General features: G+C 32.7%; 1 protein-coding gene across 2 annotated transcripts in view; it reads right to left on the reverse strand.

Moving 5' to 3' along the window:
• The window catches only part of LOC117105711 (uncharacterized protein ZK1073.1-like), a 40,110-nt gene that overhangs the window by 9,200 nt on the left and 12,530 nt on the right, over positions 1-18,380 (reverse strand). For both annotated transcript variants that reach the window (XM_033246949.1, XM_033246948.1), the window contains exons 4-6: positions 11,708-11,825; positions 8,037-8,099; positions 951-1,020 (exon numbers count right to left, since the gene is read on the reverse strand). In XM_033246949.1, coding sequence (XP_033102840.1) covers positions 951-1,020; positions 8,037-8,099; positions 11,708-11,825 — 251 coding nt within the window. The remainder of the gene's footprint in view (positions 1-950; positions 1,021-8,036; positions 8,100-11,707; positions 11,826-18,380) is intronic.

The following is an 18,380-nucleotide window of genomic DNA, read 5'->3' on the forward strand; positions in this document are numbered from 1 at the left end:
GACAGCACATATCATGACCATATATAGGCACAACTTGACTATATATGGGCATACAACAGTTTTTTCTATTCTTATCTATTGAATTCATCATCATCATTATTGATACAACTACTTTTGATAATTCAATGCTTTCATTTCATAAGTGCATTAGATATTATTAATGTTATGCAAATTAATGTACAATATAAAGTATGCATTACAACTGGAAAATGTGATTTTATTATTTTGTCAGATTTTGATGGCTGGCAATAAGAAAATCAACAATACAGTGAAGGAGAACTAATGAATATTATTATTCTTTTATAGGATTTACAGTATCCGGAAAACTGCTCAAAGTGCTCTTTCCTCTTTTGTCATTATACAAAGAATCAATCATACACAACATGCAACCTCCTCCCCTCCCTGGGGAGTATTCCTAGTTATGCATGTAATCAGCACTACTAATTTCAATCCAAATCATTCTCCTACTAGGAACCCATTTATACTCCTGGGTGATGGGTGAAGAAAGGCAAATGCAGATTTGTCTTGCCCAAGGATACAAGCATGGTCTCAAACCCACGACCTTCCGATTGAAAGTCGAATGCCTTACACACTGTGCCACACCCTTCTACCAAACTTAAGAACACTATGACTAGAATATGAATAATGATAGAATTAAAACTGCATTTTTTTTAAGAATCCACAATAAGAATGTGATAATCGTTAAGATTCAGTACAACACTAGACTACAGGTTGTCCCTCCCAATTGGTGGCCTTGGGATTCAGTCTCTAATACAGTGGGTTGGCTTTGTATTAAAAGATTGAAGATCGTCATTTGGTTCTTTAAAGAAATTGTCTTGAATTAGAAGGGGTCTCAGAATTAGAGGGTCTCATATTGAAATGGGGGGGGGGGGTACATGGTACTGAGCAAGCGACAGAAACTCTGGTTTGTGGATGAAAGCAAAACTCACAGCAAATCTTAGTAGAACGTTAGATCCAGCGCCCTCACCAAGTCCAACAAAGGTGTGCTTATCTTGAAATCTACAAAAAAAAAAAAAACAACCATAGAAAATGCTATTAATGCAAGATGTTATTGATTTTAATGCATTGTCGTCATCGTCATTGTCTTCATCCTTGCCATTGTTATCATCGATTTCATTATCATCATATTACTACTAAAATATATTATTATTTATCATAGATGCTCAACAAATTAAGGCTCATTATTGTATGTCTTTAACTCATTGGAAATACTGTATGTGCATTAGCATACAAGCAATGGATAATACACCAGTCCATGAATAATTACCAGACAATTATAAGCTTTTATATACATTACAATAGTCATCTCTGTTCATTAGCATTTATGTGTTAAGAGATATAACCCACCACTATCAAATTTAGCATTATTACAATGTCATATAATAGTCATTAAATTACAGGCTCATGCATAAATTGATGCTATATTGTTTTTCTCATCAGGTGATGTTTTGAGAACTTATATTTTTATATGCCAAGAATAACAAATTATACTACACATCTAATTTTATACAGCGGAAACAAACAAGTTATATATAGCTTGTCATGTGTGCATATATCATGCAAGATTTTATAAACTATCTAAAATTCTAAATATTTTGTGAAACTATTTGTTTGACCATGTATATTTTGTTAATGATTTGACATGTTATATATAGTATTACCATGCGACTACAACGTGTGATATTATCATGTGAGTACAACACGCGATATTTACCACATGACTACAACACATCATATTACAATGTGACTACAACACGCAATATTCACATGTGACTATGTGTGATATTCACATGTGATATTACCACATGACTACAATAGATGATTTTATCATGTGACTAAAATACATGATATTACAATTTGATTAGTGATATTACCATGTAACACATTTAAACAAAACATGGGTCATGTGACTTTAGCTAATAGAACATGTGAAATATTATCATGTGACTATAAACATATCAATCATCATGTGCTTATATTGTCATGGAACCAACAATTTCTGATTTACTGTCTTACGGCCAATTTTACAGTTTATACTGTAGTTATGTATTGTAATCATGAATCTACAGTAATATTAAGATTTCTAAAGTTGTTAAAGAATTTCTCTTTCATACTAACTACATAAGGAATGGCTCTGTAATTTACTATGTTGCAGAATAATTTATGAATGTTTTTGAAGTCCCTGGATAGGACTTAAGGAACTGATTCATAATATACCTTCATAGAGAGACCTGAATCACAACCCTGGATCATTGCATGTTTCCTACCACAAATGACAAGATCGCCGTTTGATGGACATCAAGGTCACATGTACAGGAAGGGAAAAGCAGTAGGCTTATCCACTGATTTAGGGCTTTTCTACAGCTAATGACCACCAAGGTCCGAGGAAAAGGAAGGGACAGGCTAAGACCATGAAGGTATCCGATACGAAGGTTGCAGACTTTTCTTTAGCTTTGCTCAACAAGGTCACCGATAGGGGACAGGCAATTGGTTTAGGCACAGCTGGGACTACAGACTTTCGTGGCTAATGGACTGCAATGTTACTAGAAGGGAATGCAGTAAGCTCAGACTCAAATCACAAACAGCTCATTCAATTTCCTGAAAGATAATTCCCAAATTACTGTAGCCAGTACATTTTGTTGATCATGTACCATTTTCATATTAGGCGATATTACTGCTTAACCCCAAACAGTTTCAATTGGAATTCCAGCTTTGTCAGAAAATCCCAACATTATCCTAACAACTCCCTAAATCTTTTAATGATATACACTATCACATTTTACTTCCATCCAGTTAAACCCATCACCTAAACTTTATGTACTGTACTTTTCTGCAAAATGGCTATGCCCTTAATGTTCTGGGTTTTAGAATGGAAACACTATTAAAGCTGATGCATTTACAGTAGACCTATCTGGATAATACAGGCCCATCTAAAGAATGGGCCCATTTTCAAGTTGAAGGGTGTGGGTTTATCTATAACTATTATATACACTATAACAGGAAGTGTAGTGTGATAAGTATATTTAATAATAGTAACTTTTCATAGATCAAACCCTACCCATGAACAGAGAAGCAAATCATCAGTAGTGTAGCAAAAATATTTTTATAAAAATTTTTATTGAAAAATAAAGCATTCTGCACTAAGACACAACATTATGCAAAACACAAGTATGCTGGAATTTGAATATATTAACTTTAATGAGAATAGGTATTTTCATTGGAACGACGACATAGTAATCACCATTAACTCCATCCAAATTTAATGAAACATACAGATCAAATTTCAATCGTTCATTTCGCTGTCTCTATTTATTCATTCAATAAATTACAAATATTGCGATTGTTGTATGAAGACACCTTAAAATGGAAAAAAAAAATGAATTTCAGAAACTTAGAATATTTATAACTATCCCCATAAATGTACAAATTAGATTTGTAATCATTTGCATACTGCTACAGAGTATTGCTTATATGGGCTAGGTTCAAGGTGGCACGTATATATGTAATACATATTTACTACGGTATCTATTTTTATTACTGAAAATATGTGTCCTTAATGTTCAATGTATTATATATTCTCCACTATTTAAACATATAAATCATTTTTTTTTTGTTTTGAGATGTTCATAAACCCTATGAATTATAGGTGTGCCATTGTTCATAATTTACGTAAGAGAAATTCAACACTCCAGATTAAAGATTAATGATAGCACAGTTGTACATTAAAAGAAACATTAGATTTAATTAGGGTCAAATTTTGTTATATCAAAAGCTTGTATTGTGGAAAGTCAATTTAGAATTTCTTTACTGTCTCAAAAATTGCCATTAGACATAAAAGAAGATATCGTCAAAAACTAATTTCTTAGAAAATATAACTAAACTAAAAATTATTATAAATAAAGGTCCATTTACACTGAATCCGGATTTTCGGATCGGAAGGCCTACCAAATCATCAGCAAATCGAATCAGTGTGTAAGAATAGGGATGCTGACATTCAGCGGATTGAAATCTCGGTCTGAATTTCGGTTCGGATCCAATGTGAATGTAGCTTTCTGGCTCATCCTCTTTTATTACCTTCTGTTCAAACATTTTCAAGATTGTAATAGTTAAATAAAAAAGCCTATTACGGTAGGCCCATTATGTTTTATATACCAGAACTTAGTTTTTAAATAATAATTGTAATATTAAAATTGGCACAAGACCACACTACTTCCTTGGTAAATATAAATTTGATTTGAATTTAATAAATCACAATTAATCTAAAAAATCACCAAAAAAGAGGATAAAATAGGATACACACCACTACCACTTAGAAATATCAATTAACAACATTTATAACATTAGATTATGATAGAAGAACTGAATAAAATACAAATAATCACAACATTGATCTATGAAAATATGCCTGATATGACAACAGATAGGAAATCATTTCTCAAATAAATTATAAGAAATCAAAGGTACCTAAAGACTAACATATCAACATGGCGTGGAAGCAGATGGTTTCAGGTAATTGGAAGAATATCTTGTCATGATTAATTATTTTATTATTACATTAAACAGGTGTTAGTATAGCATCTTCTCTGACCTTGTATCTCTCATACACCTGGCGACAGACAACAAAATAGATGACATATAATAATGCATTAGCAGTATGCTACTACTGTAGAACATTATGTTATAAATCTATAAATAGGTATTTAATTAGGGGTCAGCAATATTGTTTATTTCTATCAATGGTTGGTTTCTATCTGTATTTGTGTGCAATAATGTTTGGTTCTATTGGTGGTGGCTTGCAATAATGTTTACTTCTATCGTTGGTTGCATGCAGTGATATTTGCTTTTATATACCGCATAGATTCCAGGTATCTGATTGGTTAAAAAGCGTGTACTGGTAATAACTTCAACCATTACTTCTATGACTGCTTTTTTTCCCATATCGCGATGTAATCTCTAGGCCCCACTTATAACATCGCTGTGTAATTTATGATACGCACAGACATTAACGACTGCGACCTCTACTACAAGGGAGATTGGCCCTTTGACCATGTCACAGATCAGGAAGCAGACAATAAACAAACATGGCGGCTGGTCGGTTCAATCTCCTGCATCAAGAAGTACACCATGTAGCACCAAATTGCACATTAAATATGTCTTGTCAATATTCAACAAATATTGCACGACGATGGGTGCTGTTGAAATTGAAGAAATGAACAAAGAAGCGCTAGACACACTCTTGGGGAAATTCTACCTAGCTAGTACTCTCCCGAAGCAGTTTTAGCCATCAATTTTACCAGTAAATATAACTGACCAACCAGTGAAAATTGTGTGTTGGTAGGATAAAAAAGCACTTATTAGGCCTAGGCTGGCCTTTTTCAATTAAAACAAACATCATTTCAGTGCAGGCCTAGGCTATGATCATTTATTATTGTTTTTTGGAGCCCATGAACTTTACTTATAAGTGGCAATACCTCACGTTGTGTGCGCTTAGCTGACTCTATATGGACAAATTTATCAGGGTCAAATTGAGACAAGCTTCGCTTCTATTTTTTATCCTAATTAATTAATTTTAATGTTGTCCACTTTATTTATCATTTGATGTATTTATTAATTAATTGAATAAATGTTAATTGAATTGAACTAGCCTACAGTACTGTAGGCCTACATGCTAGGTAATATCTTCATTACTATTTTAGGCCTTGTAGAAGCTATGTATGAGGATATAAAACAAATATTGACTACTACAGGTTCAGGGAACGGTGAAATCTATTGCCCCTCGGTGATGTGGAGACCATACAGTAGCCTTTCTTCTTTGGGCCGCTCAGGAAGATAGTACGCTACGGTCTCCACATCACCTCAGATTTTACCGTTTCCCTCATGAGCAGTCAATATTTTGTATACTATCAGCGGTTATGTGTAATAATATTTGCTTCTATCGTGGTTTTTATTTATCAGTGGTTGTGTGCAATAACCTTTTGTTCTATTTTCTACAGCTATAATTCATGTACTGTGTAATCGTAGGTTTGCATTTTAATTCTGAGGGTAGGCTATCAAATCGTTGACAGAGTACTATTCCGAAATCATACGCTAATTTAGGTTACAGTATAGAAAATTTACTATTTTCAAATTTGCATATTTAGCATGTCCTCAGTATCTTCAAATATTTCTAGGTTTGTTAATAAAGAAGTCTACAATGCATTTAATCTGAGTTCTATCACGTTTCACTGCTAATTAATCAAGTTATCCCAAGTTCTCCCTGTTTCAGTTTCAGTGACCTTTTTTCCTGATTTCATTATTATTTACATAAATCAAATTGAGTAGAAACTTGGGATAAAGCTGCAAAACCTATTTAATGAACGAGTTGACAAATCCCATGATCATGATAAGTGTTAACATGAACAATATCATGTATAATATTTACGATTTGTTGACAAAAATGATGGTGAATTGATGATGACTTAATGAAGGGGATAACGATAACTCACTTAAGATATAATGATAGTAACAATGATAATGATGATACAGATGACGATGACAAAGATACGGATGATAAAGATACGAATGACTACAGTTTATATATCATGATGATATCATGACAATAATAATGATAGAGATGATAATGATAAGATGATGAAAACGATGAATATGATATAGATGAAGATGATACACAATGGTTCTTTTGCCTTCACTGATTCGCAAATTATTTCACAATAACTGCGATCATTGGAAGTTAATTGCAAATCAGTACAGAGTGCATGGCAGGCCTCCGATGCTGATAATCCACGGAGTTAATATTACAGTACGGTACAAACAATCTGCATTTGTCATTAACACCATATATGGCTTTGCAGGCATCACCATCAACTGCCCAGGTAACATATGATGTGAAGAATTAAAGCAAGTACGGGATATAACACATTCACGCAGAATTGGCTCCATCCAACATGTGTTACCACTTGCCAATTCCCTTGCGTACAAATTGAATATTAAAATTTAAAGCTTGTTGTGCAATGCAGAGATGTGAAACACTTGGAGAAGAAAGTAAAGGAGCACTTTTTATTTCTATTTCTATTATTATTATATCATGATTCATAATAATAATACTAATAGTTGTTCTTTACTACTGTATTATAGCATGGATGTTGTTATTGGCTATAATTTAAGAGCATTCTTGAAGAGGTTGCTTGAGAGGTCACAAGTCACACACACACTGCATGTTTATGTATGTTTTGATGATCAGCAACTTGAATTATGGATAGCCAGGGACCTCCCATACTCAATGAAGGGGTTACTGATAACCAGGGACCTTGCATAAAAGGGGTAATTGATAACAAAAGTTCTCACAGACTGAAATAAGACTATTGAAATGGTTTTCCAGAGAATATGATCTAAGAATACGGCATTAAACTAGCTGTACATTGTTTGATTATTATTATTATTATAATTCATTAATATTAGTTTTTTATCATTTACCATTGACTAATAAAAAATAGTATTTTTTTTTTTTATAATTTACCATTGATTTAATAAATAGTGTTATATACATTAGTTTCAAAATAGCAAACAGTACTGAAATGAGCAACTTTGCTCTGTATGTAAAGATTTTGTTTAAATCTCTCAATTTCCTTTAATAATACATTTACATCAAATAATATAAGCGCATAATATAATTACTTTCCTGGGCATTAGCAACACTAGCATTTGTATCATTATTGATTGTTAACATAATTGTGAAAATAACTCAACTCCCTTGGAGGTATTTCTAGTAGCTATGTATTTTTTCTTAATTTACAAATTGAACCAGAATCAATTATCATGTTCTCTTTACTCGTTCAAAAAACGTCGAAGAAAGCTGTGCTTTTTTTCTGGCGAAGTTAACAGTAGCTTACACAACACACACAGAGGCTTTTACTTTGGATTGTGTCCAATAGCTAATAAGAAGCACATTGCCTAAAAATAATCAAAAAAAAAAATTTAAAAAAATCACCAAAGTTTATTTGGAGCAGACAACTTACCCTAGTTGCTCAAGCAGATATGGAACCTCATCAGCTAGTTGTTGCATTGTGGGATACACATACCTGAACAAGGTAAATAAAAACAGCAATTATCAATAAAAGCACAAAATAAATTCCACTACAAATGCTACCATTTATTTAACCTTCAAATTCCTTAGCAAAGAAAAAGATATTTATATTCAATTAAATTGCAGGTAATTAGCATTTTTATCCACAAACTAAAAATAATGAACAGTTTTTACCATATTCTGAGCTGTCATTATTTATTACTAAGTTGTACTATATCCATCAGGGCATAGGCTGGGGGAGGGGATACAAGGTGCACCCCCGAATTCATTCCACTAAGTGGCTTAAAATACTAAAAATGACCACCAACTTACATTGGAACAGCAATTTAATGCCACATTTTTGCAACACTACCCCCACCCCCAATGCCGAAATCAGTCTACGCCCTGGTGATATAAAAATGGAACATTACTGTAATATAAAAACATTAGATAAAATTTAGAGTACAATATAAGCCATTATAACAAAATTGACGAGAAGGATGATAACTTCCTTTGGAATTGTATAGGCCTAGTTCCTGGCTGCGATGGCTTCCTGACTTGGGTTGAGTAGCTACCGCCATTCATAATATATAGTAATTTGCTATGTGGAAGCCATCATTATGCCTATACAGTACTCATGAGTCTGATTTTACAGATTTTATACGCATGTCTAGCCAGGAGTAATATACACCAGTACGTGGGTAACTGCTGTAGTTTTGGCTCCAGAAATTGCGGACAGATTTTTTTTTTTTTAAAAGCCCTACAGCTGTCCGAAAGAAAGTGCCACCTAGGATGTCTTTAAGGGACTGGGGACAAACCATTGGTGGGCATAAATGTTTAAGATGGTAAAAATGGAAATTTTAAACCACAACAATAGGAAATACAATCAATTTGGTTAGATCAACTAATTATCTTAGTTTTAGTAACGACCTCGAGGGGTGTCCAATGACAGGAGAGGATCAATGCTTGCAAACAGGAGAGAGAATGGATTTCCCCTCTGACAAATATTGTTTGAGTATGACAAGCGGTTATACTGATCTGTACTTTGCATAGGTTCCATGATTTATGGTGCGAAGTGATGAGTTATTAGTATGAAGATTTTTTTCATGATTTTGAAATTGAAATGTATGACAAGCAGTTATACTGATCTGTACTTTGCATAGGTTCCTTGATTTATGGTGCGAAGTGATGAGTTATTAGTATGAAGATTTTTTTTCATGATTTTGGAAATTGGAAAAGTATGACAAGCGGTTATATTGATCTGTACTTTGCATAGGTTCCTTGATTTATGATGTGAAGTATTATTAGTATGAAGACTTTTTTTTTCATGATTTTGAAATTGAAATGAAATAATTAAATTTTGATACTGATGTGTTTGCCATTGACACAATGCTACACTGATTTAATAGCAGTTAATATTAACTAACAACTTCCTCTCTCCCTCTTAATCAATAGTCAGAAGCAGATGGTTTCACCTTTTAGAGAACTTACAGGTTCTGTACAACAAGAGTGTTGCACCAGCAGTTTTGAATCCATACTTTAGCTAGTTAACAAGTGTTATAAAGTACAGTATGATAAGAGAGTACTCAGGTAAAGCAACCAAACAAAAACACATTTTTTTTTAGGTACAATTTCCAATGGTGACAATACACTCTTCTTTAAACCACCATATGAAATACAGGACAGATATGGCAAATGGCAACTGCGGTTGCAGGTTAAAAATTATGATGAAAAATAGTGCTTATTACGACTTTCTTATTGTGTATCATTACAGTATCAGCCAGTAGTTTTAATACAGAAATAAGCTCCCAGCGGGAGGGTGGGTCTATGCCCCATACTGCCTTATTGTACAGGTATAATTTTTACTAAAAATAAAGTATCTACATGGGGAATCGGTTATCAGCAAATGTGTGGTATTTACTGTAGTAACTTTTTAGTGAACTTTCTAGGACAGGTCTTATATTCATTTTTATCTTTAGCTTATGACTCATTCCATCATTGCTCCATACTGGATTACTTGATCTTACATGGTTAACTGCTAGATAACATAGCGTCTAGCCCCCGGAGGGAGCATAGATAACATAGTGTCTAGCCCCCCGAGGAGGCATAGACACAAAAACCATGGATTTTAGCCTAGTGGTTACCATTGCACAAGTGGGAATGCATGAAAAGAGTGATGGTTATCCATACAACACAGAAATATGCTTTGGCCTCTAATTACTAAAAAATATATATCTAGACCCCCTCCTGGATTTGAACTGTCAATGTACTTAAAAATATTAAATGCCATAATTGCTTGGTGACATTAAGATGAAGTGAATTCAACTTGAATTATTAAAATATCAGTAAACCTGTGGAAAGCTTATTAAATTATCACCAAATCGAGAGAGTTTTGAGCAGAAAAGGATCAATACATCAAGTGGAGTATTGTCATTCAATTTCCTACTGAGACACAATGCTCGAGTGTTGCAGAGGATGTAGCTCACAGTTATTCACATAATCAATCCGGTATTATCATCCTCATATTTGCCTTTAATTGGAAATTATGTTTCAATATGCTCTGGGACAGTTCAGGCATTTAATAAATATTACTAACATTTCATGCTTTTATGATGATATTTTAATCTTCTCATTTTCTTGTAATAATAATAACGGTGTTATTATAAATAATGAAATAATTACCGGTAATGTGGATAGTAATCTTTCATGGTTGTCATAGCGAGGGAAATGAATTGAGATTTCATTGTTTGTACAGTATGAGGATATTAGATAAAATAATTAACACGTTAGTGAAATGGTAGATAAAATTATCTGATGGCGGAATAATTGGCAAGCATTTACAGCAACTAGATTTTGAGGTATAGAGTATTCAAGAGGTTAACAACCTATTACCCAATATATAACACACAAACACAGGTTGACAAAAACCCAGATTTATTTCACCTGATTTCATAGCATTTTTTGTTAAATTAAAATAACATAGTACCGTAAATAAATTAGGGGTGGGCATAATAATGGGTTAGAGGGATTTGTGAATTCTTTATTTAATGTATTTATTTGTTTATTTATTTATTACAAATCAGTTACAGATAAAATATTGACCAGGAACATAACAAGAGATAACATGGGCTAAGGTCCTACCTGTACACACCAAGTGGTCATCCTGTAACCCCTGACCAATAACAATTACGATAAATTAAATAAAAATATCATGTACATATAAAAAATAATAAAGAATTAATGAGAAAATAGTAAATGGTAAAAGATAAAAATCATCCATTCATTGCTCAATAAAGCAGTTAAAATGTGTAGTTTTTAAAAAGAAATAAGGTTTGTTTAGGAACGGTTATCAAGAGGTTATATTTCTAACAGTGAGGGCCACCTGATATAGAATATGCTTATGGTATACAGAAAGTTCATGGAATATAGCGCAACACTACTCTGCTGTCTGATATACACTCTCAAGCTAAGCACTCACTATCGGGAACGCAATGCTACGACATGTACGCAACAAATCTGTTCAGACTGCACACCAACTGCTCACAGGGAGAGGAGTAGGTTTCGTCAGACGACGGCCATACGATGCAGTGTCTGCCTAGCTTTACTTCTTGAAATGTAACTTACCCGTCTTTTAGGGGCTCTGCATTGTCTTGTTGTCCAGGAGCATTGATATGCACAAAGCACATCTTGGTAGCCAAACCATGGGCTACAGGCTGGGAAATCAACTTCACATAAGATGAATCTAAAGAGGGAAAAACCACAAATAATATGTATTATGCCAAACAGAAAGACGAATGTGGTATGGTAATTTATAGCGTAAATATAGTGCACAAGATCCAAGGACATGCCAAACAATGAACTTAATCCCTTTTCTATGTGACGATCCCTTTGACAAGACAAATACATCACACATAATTGTATTCATGTTTTCTCTAACAAGTGTTTTCATAAATATGAACCCAGAAAATAAACTACTGTATTCTGTTGAAAGGTTGTTATACTGTGTCAACTGCTAAAATCCCATTCAATTATGAGTCACCTTTTCACGAAGACAACCATAAATATCTACATATGTATGTGTGTATATTTTGGAGATAGTGTCAGTTATACCATTTGATGAATAAAGTATCCTGGGCAAGGGGTATGACAAACAGCAAACTTTAATCACTTTTCTATTAAAGGTTCAATCACCAACAAACACAAAATGCTAGTCTGGTTATGAGGTTTAATCAAGTTTTTTTTGGTTGTGAGAAAAAAAAAACCATTCCTATTCGTGCAGGAATTGAATCCATGGATCTGAGATTAAACCAGCAACCCAGGAACCATCAGGGCAATCAATTACCAATACCAGTGTTTGTTAAATTTGTGGTTACATTTATTATATTTCAGATGACATACTATTAAAATACAATGTTAATTTGCCATTGATAGCATTTGCAGTATAAAAAATATTGTATTAAATCAAGTACCTTTATAATAAATTATAAATCCAGTTAACAGGTCAATGAACATTTGGCTACAGTAGATTGTTGTTGCAAATGGACTAGCTAAATTTGTCAGATCACTGATAAAATTAATGAACTAAAGAAAAAGTGAGCCATCAATTCTCTAACAAACACAAAATGCTAGTCTGGTTATGAGGTTTAATGAGTGGAGTTTTTTTTTTTGGTTATGAGAAAAAAAAAAACCATTCCTATTCGTGCAGGAATTGAATCCATGGATCTGGGATTAAACCAGCAACCCAGGAACCATCAGGGCAATCAATTACCAATACCAGTGTTTGTTAAATTTGTGGTTACATTTATTATATTTCAGATGACATACTATTAAAATACAATGTTAATTTGCCATTGATAGCATTTGCAGTATAAAAAATATTGTATTAAATCAAGTACCTTTATAATAAATTATAAATCCAGTTAACAGGTCAATGAACATTTGGCTACAGTAGATTGTTGTTGCAAATGGACTAGCTAAATTTTTCAGATCACTGATAAAATCAATGAACTAAAGAAAAAGTGAGCCATCAATTCTTTTTTTGGCTATTTTTACATTTTACTCTTGTCATTCATTATGCTCTGTCATTCCTTATGATATATCGGTTCTTTACAGCCCATTTTATATTCAGAAAAAAACATTTAAAAAAAAGTAGTAGTTGAAGTATAAAGCAATGTCATTATGCCTGGGAAAAGCTTTTAGTTTCAATTAAAGGAAGAAATTGTCTAATGGTATTGATAAAAACTAGAACATTAAATTGCTGATTTAAAATTATCAAATACTTACAATGACACAAATATACTCTACTTTCAACTTTACTTTATTGACATCTATCAAACATAATGATGGTCAAATTGTAAAAAAAAAAAAAAGATATTAAATGAGATATTTTAAACACGCACATAAAAGGAAGTAAGGTGGTCGACATCTACTGGATGTAACAACGAACATGGAGACATTCCATTGTGTCCGGGGAGGTCAGCCGCGAGAGGCTGATATCCACCAGACGCGTGATGGCATGTAGCAGTGCAAAAACCAAATCTGAAACTCCCGGAGCCAAGTCCCCACGTGGACCATGCAGTACCGGAGTAACTGCCATCGCACCCAATCAGTCCAGCAAACAACTGCATCTAATAATACCACTAAAGAAGAGCTAAACTCCAAAAGCGTCTCTTATTAAAAAGGCCTGATTAATAAAAAGCATAACTGGTTTAAGAATTATCGTAATCTGATGAAATACAATATTAAAACATTAATACTGTTGAATGTTTATTAAGAGATTATTATGAAAATCCCATAATTGCATTTATAGTACCAGCAATTTAATGACATATGCAAAAGAAAACAGAAACTGTTTTAATTCAATAGTCAATATTTAATGTGCCTGTTAATTGACAAGTCAATATTTTCTTTTTCCAATGTTCAATTAGTATTGGTGCCAAAGACAATTATGGGTCCCAGGTCACTATGATAGTTACTACCAGACAATTAACAAATACGCATTTTCATTTCAAGGCAATTAGGGATACCTGTAAATTCAATGACATTAATTTTTTTGATATAGTAACATAATACTAATAGTACCATCCACATGGCTATCAAAACAAATAATTTTGCCCTGCAATACCTGTATACAGGCAAAGCAAACAAACTGACCTGGTAGGCCTATGAACGATTTAAATGGTAACAATATAAAATATGGAATAAAATATATCTCATAAATTAAAATGGCCAATTAATTTCCTACATTAAATATTTTAACAAAAAATTAATTATGGTAAAGTATATTTTGCTAATTATTTGCTTGAATTATTATAATTTATATACACAGCATTGCTGTCATTATGAACCTATTGTTTCCTTGGTCATTGGATACTGAATCAATAATTTGGTTGGGAAGGATGTGTGTGTAGCAATTAACAGGAGGTTCTAGGCTGGGAGTACTTACCACACACTGACCATTCTCAAACATCTGTTAATGGGCTGTGAATGGATTCATTCAATGTTTCAGTTCTACAGTAGATATATTTCATGGCTTATAATTAAAAAATAATTATATAATCAAAAAATAATAATTATGTATCTTGTACCTTGTATGTTGTTGTAAGGGGTTAATTCAAGGTCAGTGTGTGGTTCGTACAGTACCGGTACTCCCAACCTAGAACATCAATGGAGGCGAGTCGAATGGCTGAGTGCTTAAGGCAGGGATTCCACAACATACAGTAGCCATATTATCGGTGCTGGTTTGAACGGCATGCTTGCCTATTCTGGAGGTGGAAGAAGTCTTCTCGGATAACCCAGCTAACAATATTACATTCTACGAACATTATAATAACGTTACAGTTTGGTAACATTATTACATTATTTTGTACAACCATATGTGCGTACTTACAGTATAACCTAATTTTACGTCACAATGTTTAAACGTTTTTACGTTGTGTGAACGTTACTTGTGACATATCTAACCACAATGTTCACGAATGTTGTAAGAACGTTTGGTGTTTGCTATGAAGGACTATAAATAAACCGTAGGTCTAATGTACACAATTGGCTCATGTGCCCTTTAAAGATGAGATTCAAATTCAAATTTCAAATTAAATTTCAGGAAAAATATAACAAAAACATGATGTTCCCTTCCTATCAAGTGGCTCTCCTGACAGCATCATTACAAATTATTACAACAAAAAAACATTTTTAAATAAGAAAAAAAAATAAAAAAAATAAAAAATAAAAAAAAAAAAATAAATAAATAAAAAATAAAAAATTAAATTAATAAAATAAAATACAAAAAAAATTTAAAAAATAGAAAAATAAAAATAATAAAATAAAATACCAAAAAATAAATAAATAAAAATAAAAAATGAGTAGGGAGTTAAGACGGTGTACTGGTCTACACAGCACCTGTTGTGGACAGACAAGGGAAAGTACTGTAGTTCGCACAAGTTCACCGGGTAGCAGACATGAAGAGACCCTTAGGGGAAAACAGATTCACTGTACAAGCTAATCCACGCTTTGAGACTGTGGTGTAAAGTGTTACTGTACATAAAATCCAACTATTATTATTAAGCACAACCTGTTCAAGTCTTACTTTACATGGTGGTTGTTGTTTATAATCATATGTACCTATATTATAAAATGACGATAAACAGAATTAGGAAAATTGAAAAAAAACAATAAATTTATAAGTAAACTATCATCAGGTTTTTGTCTACCCAACAATATATATGACAATATTTGAATAGCATTGATTTTATGAAGTGTGAAAGGTGACTAAATTAGAATCTAATATTTGCTTAAGCTGCCCCTGACCATTCTACGGTAAATAGTCTATTATATGCACTTGTCAGGTCAAACAAATAAAAGAAATGGAAAAACGAGTCCAACATTAAGTGTCCAGTGATGTGTATAATGAAGCTGTATATAATAAATGTAAACTTTAAAGAATCATAAATAATGGAACTCAACCCATCACAATGGTTATAACACATGAAACTCTGTGGTTGACTCACATCCTCTCTAGCTCAACACCAATGTACTGTAATATTGTTATTGATCTAGAGTACATATTATTTCAACTAGTGTACATACTCCATTTTGTTTCCAACAAAGGTTTTAAATGCACATAAAGCCAATTCAATCAAACGGCTGTGAACCACCCACACGCACACTAAAGTATTTATTTCTAAGATATCAAATCTAAACTAAATTATTTATGATCGTAGAATTGTTAATATTTAATTTATTATTATAATTATATAACCAAATATATCTATTTCTGTTCTAAGTTCTGAATTACAGATTGTCATAATCATGAAAATCCATAAATCTGCTAGCAGAAATTGTAGGGTATGCAAATGAAGCGTCCATCAGTGGGCGAGGAAATGTTATTTATCTTTCTTATTTCATTTGAAAGAACAAAGTAATTAAATATTCTTAAAATAATTTCCAAGAATATTAATTCACAAGACAATATAGTGTTTTGCTTCTGGAAACAAATATTGATTATTGTACAACCTACCTTACAGTTAAGTACATTTTAGTATTAGTGATCATCCAATTGACGTTACTACCGCATGGCACACAATCAATTAAACATAGAGACCTCTATACATGCACTATATATAATAACTTGATATATTATCATTAATAGGTCATCATTATAGCATAGGACAATTAAAATATGAGCTACAAATTAGGTGAACTCACTTTTAATATTCTTACAGTTGAAATATGACATTTATTTAAGCATTAAAGCATCATCCAATGATTAAATGTGAGCCACCAACAAATTGGGTGAACCCTTAATAATATTCTTGTAGTTGAATATGACATTTATTTAAGCATCAAAGCATCGTCCAATGAATAAATGTGAGCTACCAACAAATTGGGTGAACCCACTTAATAATATTCTTGTAGTTGAATATGACATTTATTTTAGTATAACAGTAAAGCATCGTCCAATGGTTAAATGTGAGCTACCAACAAATTGGGTGAACTCACTTGATAATATTCTTGTAGTTGAAATATGACATTTATTTAAGCATTAAAGCATCGTCCAATGATTAAATGTGAGCCACCAACAAATTGGGTGAACTCAATAATATTCTTATAGCTGAATATGACATTTATTTAAGCACTATTAAAGCATCGTCCAATGATTAAATGTGAGCCACCAACAAATTAGGTGAACCCGTAATAATATTCTTGTAGTTGAATATGACATTTATTTAAGCATCAAAGCATTGTCCAACGATTAAATGTGAGCTACCAACAAATTGGGTGAACCCACTTAATAATATTCTTGTAGCTGAATATGACATTTATTTAAGTATAACAGTAAAGCATCGTCCAATGGTTAAATGTGAGCTACCAACAAATTGGGTAAACTCACTTGATAATATTCTTGTAGTTGAATATAACATTTATTTAAGCACTATTACAGCATCGCCCAGTGAGATACGGCACCATCAAATTGGGTGAAGTCACTTAATAATATTGTAGTTGAATATGACATTTATTTAAGCATCAAAGGATCATCCAATGATTAAATATGAGCCACTAACAAATTAGGTAAACTCACTTAATAATATTCTTTATAGTTTAATATAACATGTATTTAAGCAAAAAAGCCTCGTCCAATGATTAAATGTACCAACAAATTGGGTGAACCCACTTAATAGTACTCCTGTAGTTGAATATGATATTTATTTAAGTATTAAATCATCGTCCAATGATTAAATGTGAGCCACCAACAAATTGGGTGAACTCGGGTAACAATATTCTTATTGTTGAATATGACATTTATTTGAGTACTAAAGCATCGTCTAGTGATTGCATTCCCTGATGGTAAGCCAAGCTGAAAGTTTATTGACTGAGGAAATCTTAACACTTGTAATGTCATTATAGGAAGGTTTATTAACATTTTATACAAGCTGCAGAACATAGGTCTTTTTTCAATACCTAATTGGCAGCTACATATAGAATAAAATGATACTCTATAAACTTATGTTGTGTTATGTTGTCCACACTAACAAATTTCATGGGACAAATAAAGGTGATGAAAATGTGATATGATGCCCATATTTGGGTATAATATGACATCATCATGGCACTGGTATCGGCATTTATAATGCGCCTCTTCCTTGAGGTTATAAAGCGCAGTTCTTTTCCCTGGTCATAGGGGTTCACAGGCTTTAAGTACTGCTGCTGGTAATCAGCGCAGGAGCAGGCAACCCCAAAAGGTACCCATTTATACTCTTGGGTGGAGAGAAGCAATGCAGATAAAATGTCTTGCTTAAGG

This window comes from Anneissia japonica, unplaced genomic scaffold (genome assembly GCF_011630105.1).
Source record: "Anneissia japonica isolate Jap-2015-1 unplaced genomic scaffold, ASM1163010v1 scaffold287754_len4335492_cov202, whole genome shotgun sequence".
Lineage (NCBI taxonomy): Eukaryota > Metazoa > Echinodermata > Crinoidea > Comatulida > Comatulidae > Anneissia > Anneissia japonica.